The sequence below is a fragment of the Cuculus canorus genome, chromosome 12 (assembly GCF_017976375.1).
Source record: "Cuculus canorus isolate bCucCan1 chromosome 12, bCucCan1.pri, whole genome shotgun sequence".
NCBI lineage: Eukaryota > Metazoa > Chordata > Aves > Cuculiformes > Cuculidae > Cuculus > Cuculus canorus.
In genome coordinates this window covers 3,731,834-3,748,848 of record NC_071412.1, presented here as the reverse complement: position 1 = coordinate 3,748,848, position 17,015 = coordinate 3,731,834, and the positions used below count along the sequence as shown (strand labels likewise).

Genomic DNA, 17,015 nt, shown 5'->3' with positions numbered 1-17,015 from the left:
TATCAAAATATTAGATAAATCTGGGAAAGAATCCATGAGGTAGGGAGTTTAATAAGGACAATGAAGGAGATTTGTTCAGAGCTTTGTTCACCTCAAAACACATCTATTTAATTGTGTTTTACTTTTTTGAGTTGCTTTTAATCTGAAACCAAGCAATATTGCTGCTGGTTTATTTCAAATCACTCTGACCATCTTGCCTGTAATCCATTTGCAAGTGATGCCACTACCCAACACGTCACCCAACACGTCGTTCCTTATGGCAGCCTTATGACAGGCTGAGAGAGTTGAGAGTTCAGGTTTTTCAGCCTGGAGAAGAGAAGGCTCCGAGGACGTCTTAGTGTGACCTTCCAGTACCTGAAGGGGCTACAAGAAAGCTGGGGTAGGACTGTTTAAAAAGGCTTGTAGTGATAGGATGAGGGGCGATGATTATAAACTGGAGAGAGGCAGATTTAGACTAGACATAAGGAAGATTTCCTTCACGATGAGAGTGGTGAGGCCCTGGCCCAGGTTGCCCAGGGAAGCTGTGTCTGCCCCATCCCTGGAGGGGTTCCAGGCCAGGTTGGATGGGCCTTGGGCAGCCTGAGCCAGTGGGAGGTGTCCCTGCCCATGGCAGGGGCATTGGAACTGGACGATCTTTAAGGTCCCTTCCAACCCAAACCATTCTATGATTCTAGGATTAGGCTTTGGACACCCCATTGTGACAAATCAGTCAAACTGGAAGTTTAAAAAATTAAATGCCATATCTTGGCATTGTAAGGCAGTGAGCTAGAAAGGAACAGGAGGTTTGTAAGGCTGAGACCCATCTGAAATTCCACAATGGAGGGAATTCTCCTCTTCGTTGCAGTTTAAGCAGTTCATGTGACATATGCACGATACATGTTTGAGCTGACTGAAGGTCAAACTCTGCTTTTGGCTACATTGGTGAAACTCCAGTGGGTATTGACAATTCTTGAACATGCATTCACGTAATCTAAAAGGAGGATTTGGCCAAAGAATTAATCAGGTATGCTGTTCCTCACAGAACAGCCAAGGAACCGCTGAGACGTCCTGAGTTTTGTCACAGGTGGAAAAAGGCCTTGTAAGCCCTTAAGGCTCATCTGCTGCAGAAGACAGAAGAGTCCTGGGAGTGCTTTTTTAGTGCCTAAAATATGTGCATCTCATACCAGCAGTCATCAGCACAAAGCTTTCTGGCTGAAGCTGCCGTAGTGTATGAACTCATTAAGTAAACTCATTTTTTAACTGTCATTAAGGTTGATTTCACATGATCATCCCTTTTTCTTCTTTAATAAACTCAGCTTTTCTATGCTGTATGAAAAGAGAACAGCAAAGCAGGTCTTTCTGCAGAAGTTTAATGACATGAAATCTCAGCTTCAGTCAATTTGACAAGGATAGAATGTGAAACTGCCTCCCGGATGCAAGAAAATTATGCAGCTGGAAAAATCCCTTGCAGGAAAATTTGCAAGAGTCCAGAAAACACTGTGAATCTATCTGTGGAGAAACGTCCATTTCAGGCTTCCATTACCAATTCCGTTAAATACTCTGATGGGTACCTTAATTTCTGCCTGTCTGATAAGAACAAAGTAATTTAATTTGTCATATTTTTTTCACATAGTATCTTTTTCCACAAATTTAAAGGGTGTTATTGCAGTGCATTCTCCCAGAGTAAGGATAAACATGCTGCTTTTATGTGATTCAGGTTTCCAAATGCCCAATTCAAACTACTACAGAGTTTCAAAAGTGCTGGGGATTTTCATTTTCAGATGCAATTAATAGGATCTATCGGCGCGTAGCGCCTGTGGGCAACTGGCCCTAGGACATCTCAGAATGCCTACTGAGAACAGGAGTCCTCCTGCAGCGTGAATGCTTCAGTGCGTCATTGCAGATCAAAGAGCAAAGTAGAAATTGAGGCAAGGCAGAAACTAGATCTTCTGACTCCTGGTGTCTGGTTCGAGTGATGAGATTATACCGCTCCATGGAAAGCTGGCTGCCAGAGGAGTGACCTATTTTACCAACGTAGGTCACTTCCATTAGCTCCGTAGTTATTGTTCTGTGGTTTTAATTAGTGCCATTTCAAATAAGTGGCCGGCTCTGTGGAAAGGTCAGTACCTTTCTGAACTCTTCCTCTAAAAATTACGTTGCTAGGGAAACAATACCGGAAAAGTAATCAATTCTTGTTAGGCCTTCAAATACGCCATGCAGTTGCTTAGCTGCTGGCCAGGCACCTCTCAGTTCAGAAGATGACTCACTCCATCAGTGTAACGCAGAGCTAACATTGTTCCACCCTGGCCCAGCCAGAGGTGACAAGTACAAACATGTTTTGAAACAATACCAGCTATTAAAGGCATTAATTCTGAAGGGGCAAAAAAAGCAATAAATCCTGTTTAAGAAGAACTGGGGTTCTTTGCTGACATTCTCTCTATGATATATATGTAGGTGCACCAGATGATCCCCATAAACATGAACACTCCTACACAGTTAACTTCTCTCTGTCACACAGAAAATAGGGCTGCTTATGAAATATTGAGATTCATGTTGATGTGCTGTCCAGCTAGCAAGATAGCTTCAATATTTCTCCTGTAAAATGTAGTCCTTATTGAAAGGCCTGTCGTATAAACTCAGCCATACATTTACTGATGAAATAAAGCTTTGAAAATGGAATGTAGTTGTTATCATATTCCGTCTCGCTTTAGTGGTCGGTATTGCCATATTGTACCTCATATACAGATGTAGCTATTCAGTGCCTATGTCTGGAAAACAATGCCATGTTGCTGTACGTGACAAAGCAGTAATAAGTATTGTTTATTATGCTTATATTGAACCCAAATTAAATTGTTAGCCAAATCGAAAGAGAATTCTTGATGGGATTTATAGAAGTAACGGAATAATGGAAAAATATGAATTCTATTGTCTTCAGTAGCACATGCTGGATGTGCATATGTGTACAACTTTTAGCCACTGCATTCTATCAACAGAACAAAAACATTTGGAAATATTATCAGTATGCAGACATTTAAATCTAAAGATCTCTAAGGGAGTTATAAATGTGGTGGAGTCTTTTTGTTTTCTGTTAATACAAGCTTACTGCAGCAGTGCCTAAATGCATGCATTTTTAAGATAGAGCATGAAAGGCACTTATGAATCAATCCACTTACATATATGTGTCATTTTAAACAGTTAAAATAATCCTATTTATTTTAAAATACTATGTTTACACTTAAAATTAAGGCTACTTTAATAGATTTTGCTGGATTAAGGCTTAAAATCAGTGACATTTTTGCATTTGCATGACTTAATGAAGAATACATGACATCTACCATGTTCAAATGAACCTTTTAAAAAAGCTAAAGATAAAAAAAAAGATAAAGAAAATTCTATATCTGTCTTATGACTGAGGAGAAATGGCAGATTGTATGATACTCTCTATTTGTGAATATCTGTTAAGTATTGTATGAAAGGACTATTTTTTCCCTACGTAAGCATGCAATGTTTATATCTGAAACATCCATCTTGATGAAAAGGTGCTTTTACTTCCAAATTAGATGAGTTTAGCCCTAAAATTTACATAGAAAATCATTTTCTAGACTTCTAGAGCTGTATACATGGCCAGAGCTGTCACTGGGTTTTCAGGTAAATGTTTGACTCCAGCAGCTTTTAAAAATATTTGTTTCAGTCAGTTCAACTCACACATATATTTTGTCTGAATTAATTACATGATCTAAATGAATCTATTAGACTTCTTTTCTAATGAACCATATAAAATCCAGACAGATAAGCAGTTCAGGATAATATTTTCCCACCAGGATGAGACACATATTTGATAGTCTTGTGATGTTAATTAAACTCTTTCATTGCTTTCATCAGAATAAATTGCTATAGATGCCGTTATCTATATTTTGTGACTTACGTGATTTAATTAGAATACATATGCACACATTTACTGTCTTTATGAAAATTGGCTACTTGGAGCACCCATCGTCACCTAGCTGTTATTTTTTTCCATAAGATTGATCAAGGTCCCATATAGCTTTTTGTTTGTTCTTTTAGTATTGGCTCTGCATTAATTCTTCAGAGGCAAGGATGGAGACTGTTTTTTTTACCATTCAAACTGGCGTAGCTGAAAATAGATTCTGCATCATATCTGTTGAAGAATAACTGAGGTTTTGTATTGTTTTGCCTTGATTTCTAGAAAACTTAGATACCATGATAGCTGAGCAGACAAAGAAGAAGCTTGAGAGCCCTTCTGCTAAGACGAGAACAAAGTTACCAGCAGGTACTTATTCTACATTTTTCTCTCCTAGAATAACACTTTTTTTCCACCTATTGAGTTAAAAGCATACTGATTGCTTTAGAAGCTGGACTGCTAGTTGAAAAAACAGTCCTTCAAGGACCTGTAGCCATGGCTTGGATGACTGAACACAGAACAAGAGAGGAATTTTTACTGAATTGTCCAGTCTTCAGAGGTATATTCACTGCCCTTCTCTTCAGTAGTTATATGTGTACATATAACTGCACATTATATGTGTACACATTATATGTGTACAAAAGCAAGCTGTATCAATGCTTTTTAAGACTTAAATAATTAAAAAATCATTCTTTATCAACCTTGGATATAGTGAATGCAAATTTCCTGTCATTTTTCTCTGCAGAAAGGAATGAGATTTTGTGAACTACGTCTTATTGCATTTTAGTCACCTGTATTCAGCTGCTGTTTGTAAGAGCAGAAATAGGCATTCGTGTTTCCAGAGGTCTGGGGTAGAGATAGGTTTTAGAAACCACTTTGAGCCAGACTCCAACGAGGTTCTTCTGCAATCATAAGTCAAAATGTTTTACTTCCTAAGATTTTATTGCTGTGTTTTAGAAATGCTTTTGGTACATTGGATACAAGATTGCTATTGTTATCCCTTTAGACAAGAGTAGTGAAGAAGCAGACAGCACGAAGGAAGAAGCAGCTAAAATGGAAAAGGAATACGAAATTTCAAAGGATTCTACAAAAAATGAAGAACAGGCTGCAGCAGGAAACAGTGAAGAGCCCAGAGGTACAAAACAACCATTGTTCTTGCTACATAGGTGTGCTCCAACTGATTGGAACCTTTTCCTTACTTTGGTATTGGTTTTCCATTATGGTAGTATAAATGTCTTCAGTTTATAGTTACAAGGAGTCAGCACATTCGTTTACTTTTACACATGTGAAACTATATCCTTACCGAGTAAGGGCACAATCTTTCACAGGACTGATAGCCCTTTTGAGAGCAATAAGAAACGCATTTTGACAAAGTAGTGCAGAGAGATTTGGCTTCTTCGCAGTGTGGCTTTTCAGTGAAATCAGATCATCGCTCAATATTCTGAGTGAGCCCATTGATTTCTTCAGATTATGTTAGAACAAGCTTGTGCTGAAAAGTTCTGCAAAATGAAACAATTTGCCTAACCACTGGCAGAGGTGAAGGGTCATCAGCAATTAACCTGTTGTACATAACATCGGAAACCTGTAACAGTGAGTTAGTGTCTTAATAAGCAAACTTAGCACGGTAGTACTTTTATTATCCTAGTTACCTCAGCATTACACATAATGCCACATGCCATGCTATGTTAGACTGTATGGGCTGAAATTGCTCTGTCTGTGGGGTGTGAATGAGCTGCTGTATCTAAGAACAGATCTACAGAAGACACTGTGCCTCCTTGCAGTGTGGAACTTCTGAAGGAGAATGTTTGTTGGTGCAGAAACCTTTCAGGTGGTTCTTATTGCTAAGGATCCAGCATAAACATCCATGTTTTGTAGTCAGTTGGTTAAAAAAACAACATTATTTTGCACTGATGTTGTATTATGCTTATACTGTTTTGGATGCACATGTTTTCACTGCAACATGCTCAGTCGTGAGTTGCAGTAATCAAAGCTACAGTAGATTGTATTTCATAGGTCACCTGGTTCAGTCCTGTGGGCAGAACTATTAGCCACTCACAAACAGATGGCATTTTATCCAGCAGTGGTCATTCGAGCACAGAAGAGGAAAATAGCTCAGGATGGCTGTCTAATTTCACAGTAAAGAAAAATTGTCTCAGTCCCCATGGGAAAGTGATAATAACATATTTCACTTGTCTGTTGGAGATGTGTTCGTTCAGTTTGGTTCAGGCTAATTTTCTTTTACCTTCAGAAAAATGCTCAGCCCAATAGGTTTTTAGAAATTTAAAAGGGATCGTTATTTGGTTCTTTGTCTCATCATGCAATATCCTTTGCTATTTCACAGAGTAATTTACTATAAAGCTAACTCTGCACTCCCAGCTCAAAACTTACGGTGTATCTAACGGGACCAATGTATCCAATGGGACCAGACATGCACAGCCATCAGTAATAGCCTTCACATGCTAATCACACAAGGGTTTTTTTCCTGACAAATATAAGAACATTATATCACTAAAGCACCAGCCAAGTTAAGAATTTAAAATCCATTAGCTGGAATATTTCCTTAGGGGCCTTGTTAGGTAATCCTTGACCTAAGTATGTTCTGTGTGCTTTCTGGAACAAAAATAGCCATCCCTTTAAAATTTCAGCTATAACAAGGAGTTATCATGGTAATTGTAATACATCCTTTTTCTCAGTAAATGTAAGTGGCTGTATTTCAACTTGTCGTTTCAAAATATCACGATCTTAGATTTGCTGTATGCTGTTAGTACTACTGTGTGGATGGAGTTTTCCAACACTTTTTATACTGATACTCAAAGCCCTCCATCTTATTTAAGTCCTTCCTTACTGTCTTAACAGCTTCATCTTTGGTGAACAATTACTCTGATCGAAAAGCTACAGGTTGCCTTTAGCTGTGGCTGCCACCAGATGTTTCGTATACAGATTAAAAAAGCCGTGATCCTAATTTTGGGGATGACTGCTCTCGCATAGACAGAACCTGCTAGCCATCTGTTGGAATTTTGCCTGGCTAAGCTTGACAGGACTCAGCTTTTAAACAGAAACTAAGAATAGGTTTAATCGGCCTTCACTGTGAGCAACCTCATGCAGTTAAGCAAGCTGCATCAATCATTGATGTAAGTGCCTGATTTCTCTCTCATCCTTTCCTCTAGGGAAAGCTGAGGCATATTTGGAAGCAATCAGGAAGAATATAGAATGGCTAAAAAAACACAACAAACAAGGTAACAAAGAAGGTATGAAGTAAAAAGGCCTTGATGTTGGGGTGGACACCATATGCATTATGAAGCATGGAATTTAAATTGTGCTGTATAACTTAGCATTATGTTATAAATGAATTAATAGTCATGTGAAACTGCTTGTCTAGATTATAGTGATAATGAGTGGTGTTTGAGGTAAATAATATAGGTACTGTAAAAGCTAAATCAATTAATGGAAATACTAAACAAAGGTCTAGTGATGTAAACTGGCTCAGACAGCTGTTGACTACAAAATACACAGTGACTAACCAGGAGTTAGTCATGTGCTGTCCAGATAGCCACGGTGATCTGGTTGTCATCACGTAACAGTACATCAGTTTTGTCTAGTCCTTCATTTTTTAGTTCAACGTATCTTTTAATTATGGTTTTATGCATGAGGCAAATGTATTTTAAATGTCTGGCTGTTTCTAGAAAAGCTCAGTGCATCTGGCTAGCATGGTGCATGCCAGCACAAACAGCAGTGAGTTTTTTTTATCACCATAAATAGTTAAGATATAAACTTATGTCACTAGCACTGTAATACACTGGATTACAGCCCAAATCAACTCTAATGACTTCTAGCTCTCACACGCAAAGCTGTGGAGCAGTGGAGCAGTGACTGAAGCAGCTGCCTAGGGATATTACTAACCACCCCACCATTTGACTTCCTCAGAGGCAGCGCTGTATGAGAGCTGGAGGGAGGGAGCTAACAGCAGCAGGATTTCTAGCTTATTTTTCACAGATCTTTATTTATCTATATCATTTTTGCCCTCGAGACGTTACATAAACCCAGCCTGCTGTCCCTTTTCTCTGCCATTGCTGGGTCTTCTGCCATCACCCGCTCTGTAAGTGAAGGTTCCTAGCTGGGGGATCTATCCCTGGGCCATGACTGGCACCGGACAAGAAGGATCCTTCTTTCACCAGCTAAGCAAAGTGGTATCTGCAGTGAGATTAACTCTGGGAAATCTAGCCACCCTGTGTGTGAGTTGAAGTCCATATGAATTACATTTCAGAGATGAGTTCATGCCTACAGCCCAACACATTCATTTTCATATACAGAAACTCCATCATAGAAAGGACTTTTAAAAACATTTTTTCTATCTGTAAAATTGTTTCCACACAATGGCAGCAATGGCAATTAGCAGCAGGCAATACATATTTACTCAAGAGTTTTCCCACCAATTCTAATAAAAGTTTCTCTTTTCCAATGCACTGATTATAATAATTTGATCTCTGCCATGTGTGATTATTTCTCTGTATCACACATACTGATACAGAATACTCCTCACAGGAACCTTTCCTCTGCACCGCTGCAGTCTCAAAATGGCTGTGCCTGAACATCAGTAGCATTTTATGTGCCTGTGAATACATTAAGATGTACGCTTTCTGCGTATATGGATTTTCATTTGCACTAAAATATCTTTATTGTCCTCTGGCAATAGAAACAGGCCTCAAAGTGAGCACGAGTTACGACAGAATTAGAACAGTGTTCTTACTCTTCGGATACATTATCTTTTTGGGGCCTTTCCATACTTTTTATTTTTGTAAAATGCTAATTCAGTTCTGGTATTATGTTAAAGGAAGTGCAGTCAGGGTAAGCTTATCTAACTGTGAATGCATTGTACTGTGTTTCTTCAGTACGAGGTTAGGTGGTATTGATGTGTTCATCAATCACTTCTCCGCTTCCAGCTAACACCTTGGAGCTTGTGAAAAAGTCATTCACAAAGTGATTTGTGTATTAAAATGGCCAGTCTTTTCCACTCCTATTCATGGATTGTTTTACTGAATATACTTGAAGAGGTTTAGGTTTTCTTTAGGTAAATATTTGTATGAATTTCAGTAGAAATTATTATTTGTTCAATGACTAATGACACTGGAAATGTTAATTTGCACTTTCCCAGTTTAAAAATATCATTTGCCTATTAAGGCAGAAAGTAAACTTGAGTGGTCTGGATGATTTAAAGGCAAAACATCTCAAAAAGCTTAGATTTTGGCTTGATTGGCTTTTGTGTCCAAAGTTTGTTTTGCATATCTATAGGCTGTGTGGGTCTGTCCTTAATATCTCCCAGATCCAGCTTGATCTTTGAAACCAATGCTCTTTAAGACAAGCTCCTCTCCTGTGTAAATTAACATCACTCCCACCAGCAGCTGCTGTATTTAGACTCCAGGTAACTAATACAGGCAAACAGCAGGTTCGGATTTTTCACAGAATACTTAGGTTGTTTATAGCTTCATAACACTAACAGTAGCCCTTTAGGAATTAAAGTAAATTCTATAATTTATAGCAATGGCAAGTGGCTTGTTTTCACTATGCAAATAAGACCTCTTTTCATTTACTGAAGCAGTGCCACAGTTCGATGTAATGCTGCAGCTGTTGTGGTGTATATAAACTAAAGCTGATTTTTCTAATTACTTGCCCAAATTAATAGACTGTAAATAACTATTAGAAATTATCAGTTATCAATTTCTGAGAAAAATGAAATTAAATAGCCATGAGATACAGAAATTAGGCAGAATTGAATGGCATCTTAATGGTTGTAATCTCATACAGAACATTTAGTAATTAAACCTTCACATCTCCCTGTAATGGGGAGAAAAATAAGCTCAGGAATGTCAATGTGAATAGCGTAGATCTTATATTAATTCAATATTTGTTGTTCCATTCACTTCCATTCCATGGTCTCTTTCACTGGAGACTCATTCTGTCACCATGAATGAAATCTCACCACCTTATTATTAAATCACTAGGTACTATTTGTCCCTATTACTCAGATAGGATGGAGGGACAAACAGGTTACATTCTCTTAAGTAATGTTGGTTACAGACCAGATGTCAAATCCTGGCCTCAGTACAGAAAAAAAATCCTATTAACTCAGATATGGAGAGGACACCTCTGCAGGAGTGGGGAGTTTTGAATATCAATTTTCTCTATTACTCACTTGAAACAGACCGATACTGCTATAAAAATGATTGCAATAATTTATCTACTTCTTATTGACTTTCTATTTTTATCCAGTTTTGGTCACCCAACTATAAAAAGACAGAAAGTCATTATTGTCTGTTAAGAACTTACAGTTTGAAGAAAAGTCCTTCCACTTATTGCTGTTTGGTGATATACAGTGTGGTACATTACAAAAGCAGTATTCATGTGTTCTGAAGGTTCTGTCTGTGGAATAAGTAATTTACACTGAAAAATTCAGGATGTATCTGTTTTTGTGAAAGATATTAATTCATTTAACTCAGTATGAACACTTAAGACATTGATTTTTTTTCCAGACTACTACCTTGTGATTCTAACAGATTTGGCTTTACATTTTATGCAGTAAATTACATTTTATGCAGTAAAATGAAACTTTTATTGTGTTTATGTGTGAATATATTGGCTCTGTTGCCAGAGTTACAACTACACAATAGGTTACCTTTTTATGTTATTTGAAAGTAGAATTCTTTTCATGGAAAACAGTGATGTTTTCCAGCACAGGAAGTCTATTTAACGTCTGTGGCGTGAATCATGCTGCATAGAGGCAATGCTCTTTCAGAAAAGAAGAACGAGTCTTTCAGTACAGTTTCGCAGATTGACATAAAAAGATTGTCAAAGACTACTTTGACACTAACACTGTCATAAAGACTACTCACTATTTTTCATGTCAGGGTGTTCTATTCTGTATCAAGGTAAATAATTGTATTCTTTAGATTTATTTTCAGGAAGTTGCTTACTTGAATGTCCACTACATATGTCTGTGGCAAGTGGGAATTTCTTACTATTAAGGGGAATTTCAATAGTAAACAGTAAATTAAATTTAATACTTTCTTTTGAATCCATGACAGTTGTGAAAATAATAGGGTTTTAACAACAGCTTTTGTGTGCAAACTAGGACATCCAATCTCTAGACCATAAAATAGTCTCACTTTAGCATTTGCCAGCAAGCAATCAAGAGCAAGAGACAATCATTCCTCTTGAATAGTAAGACATGTAAAAAGACTGTGTGCGGGTGGGGTGTTTCTTAAAACGTTTTTACATGTTGCAATTGTAGTGAATTCCCTTCATGTTGGATAAAGTGCATTTGTTGGAAAAACTTTACAATGACATTGTTTCTTAGGTGAAGTGGTGCAATAGGAGAGACTCATTGTGGAAATGAATTCTTATTTTTCAGACTATGATCTTTCAAAGCTGAGAGAGTTCATTGATCAGCAAGCTGATGCTTATGTGGAGAAGGGCATCCTGGACAAGGAAGAGGCTGATGTAATTAAACGCATATATGGCAGCCTGTAAAAAGCTAGTGGCTGCCAAACATGTAGAAAACTAGCGTAGCTTCCCCCACTCCCAGCTCAATAACTTATGATCTGTTATTTTTCAAAATATCATTAGAAATGCTCTGTTTACATTGTACTGACAACTTTCTAGACAGAAATGAAGAGCTGTAGTGATCCCTACACTGACTGCATACTCTCTTCTCCTACACTCACAAATTGACCCCAAACACCAAAATCTGATACTGAATCTCTGTTTGACAGGGTAAATATTTATGAAATGTTCTCTTTGATTTATTATTTGTATTTGGTTTGCTTTTGTAGATAAACCAATCATTTCTGATGGAAAGTTCTTTTAATGCTACATCTTTTTGCTGTCACTCCACTAGCTTTCTATAGATGCAACTATGTAAAGGGCATTATTACAAATAGTTTGTAGGTCTCAAAATAAAATATTTGAAAATAATTTACCTATTAAAGTTTCCATTAATCTCAATATGATTTTATATCAAGAAATCTTGGTTTTAAATCTGAATACACTTTCTTTTCCTTGATCCTTTCTTATTTATGTAGTATTCTATAACTTGGACTATAATGTCCTTAGCTAACTGGTGCATCTTTGACACTATAACTGCCTTTCTTATTACAGAGCTGTATTCTCCCATCTATTGCTTCATTCAGCATGTATAAACATTCTCTTTGGTGCACCATTTGATGATTGTGCATGCATAATTAGTTTGAATTCCTAATGTGAGTAGCCTGATAACAACTGTAAATGGACATTACTTTCTTTAAAGAAAAAAAAAGGAAAGCAATTCCAGTCATTTTGCATGGGAATGGGATTTTGCAACTAGAAGTGTTTTTAGGAGCATGGACCTTGCTTTTCAGAAAGACTTAAGGAACCTATTCTGTTTCAGCATCTCTGAATATCAAGGCTGTGGTGTGTTTAGTGACAGCAGTATTTTGGAAAACTGTTTTTTGGGCACATATATTCTATGATTAGTTAAGAATTTCGTACCTCCTAAAGAAAAACAAAGGAAAAAAATGTTGCCCTCATTTTTCTTCTGCAACTTACACAGTTTTTGAAGGATGGCTTTTGAAGAATGGTTTTATATTTAAGTGAATGGATAATTTTATGTCTGAAGAACTTATGAAGGAAGATCAAAGGCAAATAAGTTTTCAGAAAAATAACTTTTAAACTGAGTTCCAGAAGATGTAAATCCCGAGACTCATCCCCTGCAGCACTCATTTGTCTAAATGAACTCCAGGAAAGTCCCATTCTCTTCAGTTATAGATTCTTCATTCTCATAATTGAGATTATCCCTTCTCTGATTTTTTTTAAGAACTCATAATATTTCTGAGATTGATACTGTCAAAAGATGTTAGCTGATGCAGAGGTCAGTATCTGCCTGACAGTGAAGGGATACGCTGACTTAAGTACTGCCTGCACAGCACTAAGTTCCGTAAAGGTGAAATGGGCAGATCGGTTCCTTCCTTATTTTCTCAGCACAGCGGGAGGTTTGAGCAATGTTTCTTAGCCAAATGAAGAACTATGGAATCACTGTAAAACATAAATTATCAACTGAACATTATCAACAGAACATTATTGGTAACAAATATTAAATGAGTGATAGCAATGAGGTTTTGCTATCATCTGTTTGAAAACTGATGAGACATAAGCCAGTGAGTGCTTTCTAGCATATAAAAAGTACATCACTGCATGCTCCTACACAACATGGTATGGATCCTTGAATTGCAGTAGCAGTCACTAATGGTGGCATTTATTTTAAGATAAAAACTGTATCCAGAAATTTAGTCAATGTAACCTTCCGGTCTGGGTAACAGTCCCTTAGAAAGGTTGCAGAAAATGATCAAGAAAGAAGAATTCCTGTTACTTTGAATCAGTGTATTTATTCTCATCTAAACCCTCTAATGTTTTTATGATTATTTGCTAATGTTCCCTAAGAAAATAATTTCTTCCTGTCCCTATAGATGTTGTTTTCTGCAAAAGCTGTGACTCACTCTCTTACGTGACTGTAACACTGGAAAGGTGGACTTCTGGGTTTGTTAAAGAACTCAGGAGAAAAGATAACCACAGACCTTTAGAACTGGGGGGGAGGTAGTAATCTAGGACCTGCACTTGAAAAACAAACCCAACAAACTTGCCTTCCCCAATGGCTACTTTAAAAAAAGATAACCAAACTTTCTTCTCCTGTCAATATAATGAGTAGTATAATAATACTTTTAATTTTCCTGGGAAGTGAGGTTCTTACTTTGTCCTCTCAGGAGTCTACACAGGAGTCCAGTATTAACGGAAAGATGTCATCAACCAGCAAGCTGTGATGACAAACAGTTTGTGTCCACAAAAAGTCTGGAACAGTATTTTTCAACCACTTAGTTTTGCAGATTTTTTAGCTTCAACAAAGCATAGATGACATCATTTAGGAAAAAAAAAATTCTGAAGAATGGGTATGACTCGATTCTAGTTCCGAGCATGCATGTTCTTGGGCCTGTTCTGTGCTTGCACTGCTGCTGTGCATCACTTGGGGTACACACATAAACCAGTTAGAGCAACTTGATGAGGAGCTGAGAACACAGCAAGCCCTCTGACAAACAGACGAGTAATCTCAGCTATGTTCTTCAGACTAGATTCACTTCCCATCCTGCCCAAGCCCATTGATTTAAATGCTTCACATAACAACTTTAACTGCTGGTACCTCTATCTGTAGATCACACCTTGCAGAACTAGCCAGTAAAAACACAGCCAGCCTAATGAATCGCCCTGCATTCCTAAAAGGCTATGACTTCTACTACATAAAATCAAACTGAGTGACGCGAGTTTCAGCCTGCACTACAGAGGAGTCCTTATTTTGAAGGGAACACTTCGAGCAAATTAGCACCGCACATCTGCTGCTAGTGTGTTTAAAACCTGATCAGTAAATCTGTCAGTGCTTTCCTTTTTCCTGGTGAGAAAGGCATTTTCAACACCTGCACATCTCTGGTTCTAAATTGACAAAAATCAAGTTTCTGTGTAGTTTGCATCTCTGCTGGATCCTTCAGAAATCTTTCACTCCCTAAATTATCACTGAAAATGTAACAATATATATGGTATTCACCTTTTGAATTTTTCTATTAGACTATTGTTTCTGACACTGTACTTTATTAAACACTTTACTACAAGCTACAGTAGTACAAGGCTGCTTTTGTGTGTCAAAGAGAATATGTCTTTTCTGTCCACTGCCCAGTTTGTTGAGGATGTCCAGCATCACAGAGCAACAGGAGTTCATCATGATACCTGCAGGAAGGGGAATGCCCTTCTCTTGCAACAGCAGCACCTGAGGGCTGAGTTAGCTGAACTGAGAGGGGTTTACTAGCTTCCAGCCACATATCAAATAACTCCCAATTGAAAACTTTTAATCAGATGTGTCACACATTTCACTTTTAAATTCCTAGCCAAAGCCTGCCCAGGCTTGACTTTTCAAGCTTTGACTGAAGAAATATGTAAACCCTGAAGTACAAACATGCAGGTTACCCACCACAGAATAGCTGCAAAACATGGCATTTTACCTGAAATGCGTGCTTCACTCCTGCCTGAAATTGCCCCATTCCAGCCCTAAAACACACCTTGCAGGACCAGTATACATATATAAACAAAGAATGAAGTTACAAATATAGGAAAAATAAAGGCAGAGTGAAAAGCAAAATACACAGGATCATGTATAAACAATATATAAAATATACAGGAAAACTGTCATTTTAATGAGCAATATTGTACAATATGAATTAAGATATTAAAACTTTACTTATTTCAGAGTCTTAAGAACCCCTTTTTTTAGAGAGTAGGAAAACTCCACCTTGAATTGCTCTGAGTACATCACACACAGACAATTTCCAGGCATCTTTTTCTCTCATCTGCTCAGTTCTGCTCTGGGCTGAGCAGAGCCAGGGCCCATTGGGATGGCTGGGAGGTGAGTGAGACCAGCCACCCCGCTCAGGGCTGCAGGATCTCCTGCCAATGAGGGCGCAAGAAATTTCCAGAGGCACAGTAAAGCAATTTCTAAAATATTTTACCTACGTATAAAAAAAATTGGCATTCGGTCCCTGTTTGCCCTGGGGATTATGAACCACCACACCTATCTGCCTGAAAACCAGGAACAGGTATTAATGAAACACAACAGAATCTAACTTTTTGCCTGCACTCTAATAAGCTGCTAGAATGAAGAGAGTCTTGCTCAATGCTCAGACAAAAGCCAGGTTGTGCCTGCAGCTGCTGCCCCACTTCGGAGATCCAGACAGCCTTGTGGCTCCTCAGAGCACACAGCACCTGGGAGACCATAAGGAACAGCCTCCCACCTAGGGCAGGGAAGAGTGGCTACTGTGAGGTTTGGTAAACAGGACTGGAAGAGCCAAGGGAGTGGAGTGGAAGCCAAAGCTAATGCACTCTCTGGAGGTGGCTGAGTCCTCATCCCTGGAGGTATTTAAAAGACAAGTGCATGAAGCGCTTAGGGATATGATTAAGTAGTGGACAGGTACGGTTGGACTTGATGATCTCAAAGGTATTTTCCAACCTAGGGATTCTATGATTATATCTGCGGGGCAGGTGAGGAGCAGAGATCTGCTGGCCGTGGTCAGCAAGGTAGGGCCTCGTGCAGGCAGCCTTTGTTGCAGCTAATAGCAGAGCTGAAATCCTCCCTGTGGGAAGGTGCTTGCATGGAACAGATGGTTTAGGTGTCTCTGCAGGGTTATGCTAATTATTTTGCAGCAGATGCTATGTTGAGTGCTGGTGTGGTGAGTTTAGAGATGCTGTGGGTTGACTGGGCTGCCACTGGCCTAAGAGGTGGGAGATCTGCCCGAGTCTGAGCAGAAAGGTGTGTGGCGGTGGTTCTCTGCCCAACCAAGTCTCCAGGCTGGCACAGCTGCTTCTTCCCTTGTGCTTCTGTCAGGAAAAGCAGATGTAAATGGTGTCATCGATCTTCTGTTGCTTGTCCTCAAGCCCACAAGCACAGCAGCACTCTGGGGAAGGACTGAGTGAAATGGGGCTCTGCCAGGAACTCCGTCGGCCTCGTGCAGCTGCCAGGTGTGCTTGCTCTGCAAGGAAAGCCATGCCTCTGACCTGCTCGGCAAAGCACCCTGCTCCTGCGTGTGCTGGAGAGGGGAAGGTATTACAACAGCAGCAGAAAAAGTCGTCAGTAGAAAAGGATTAATTTTTTATGTAAGACTGTAAAATATAACTGGGCTTGAAGGTAGGTCACCTTTGGAAAAGCAGTTTATTCTAGCTCTGGTAACGTCCTACTGAAATTAAGTGACAATAGAACTTATTATCCTATAAGGAATAGATACAAATCCCAGTTTAAGAAAGATACAAGACCTGAAACTAATTCACCAGTCTCTCCAAGAAAAATCAATTCTTCCTTTTATCCACTCTAAGCCTTCCCTCTTGTTGGTAATTTGTCTGTCACTGCAGACCTCCTCTATAGGACCAGAGCTAGAGGCAACTGGAATGAGCCTGCCAGGTCTGAGTTCCTGAAGCTCTAGGGAAATACCAATTCCTGTCTAGCTTTGAAATTTTATTTCTAGTTTTAGTAAATTACATGTAACTTTCTGTATTACTT

General features: G+C 38.6%; 1 protein-coding gene across 2 annotated transcripts in view; it reads left to right on the top strand.

The window, feature by feature from the left end:
• The window catches only part of SCG3 (secretogranin III), a 29,269-nt gene extending 14,784 nt beyond the window's left edge, over positions 1-14,485 (top strand). Inside the window, exons 9-12 of one of the 2 annotated variants that reach the window (XM_054077768.1) lie at positions 4,187-4,270; positions 4,908-5,036; positions 7,069-7,149; positions 11,307-14,485. In XM_054077768.1, the coding sequence (XP_053933743.1) occupies positions 4,187-4,270; positions 4,908-5,036; positions 7,069-7,149; positions 11,307-11,425 (413 nt within the window). In that variant the 3' untranslated portion in view covers positions 11,426-14,485. The remainder of the gene's footprint in view (positions 1-4,186; positions 4,271-4,907; positions 5,037-7,068; positions 7,150-11,306) is intronic. The other variant, XM_054077767.1, reaches the window with a different exon arrangement.
• The last annotated feature ends 2,530 nt before the right edge of the window (positions 14,486-17,015 follow it).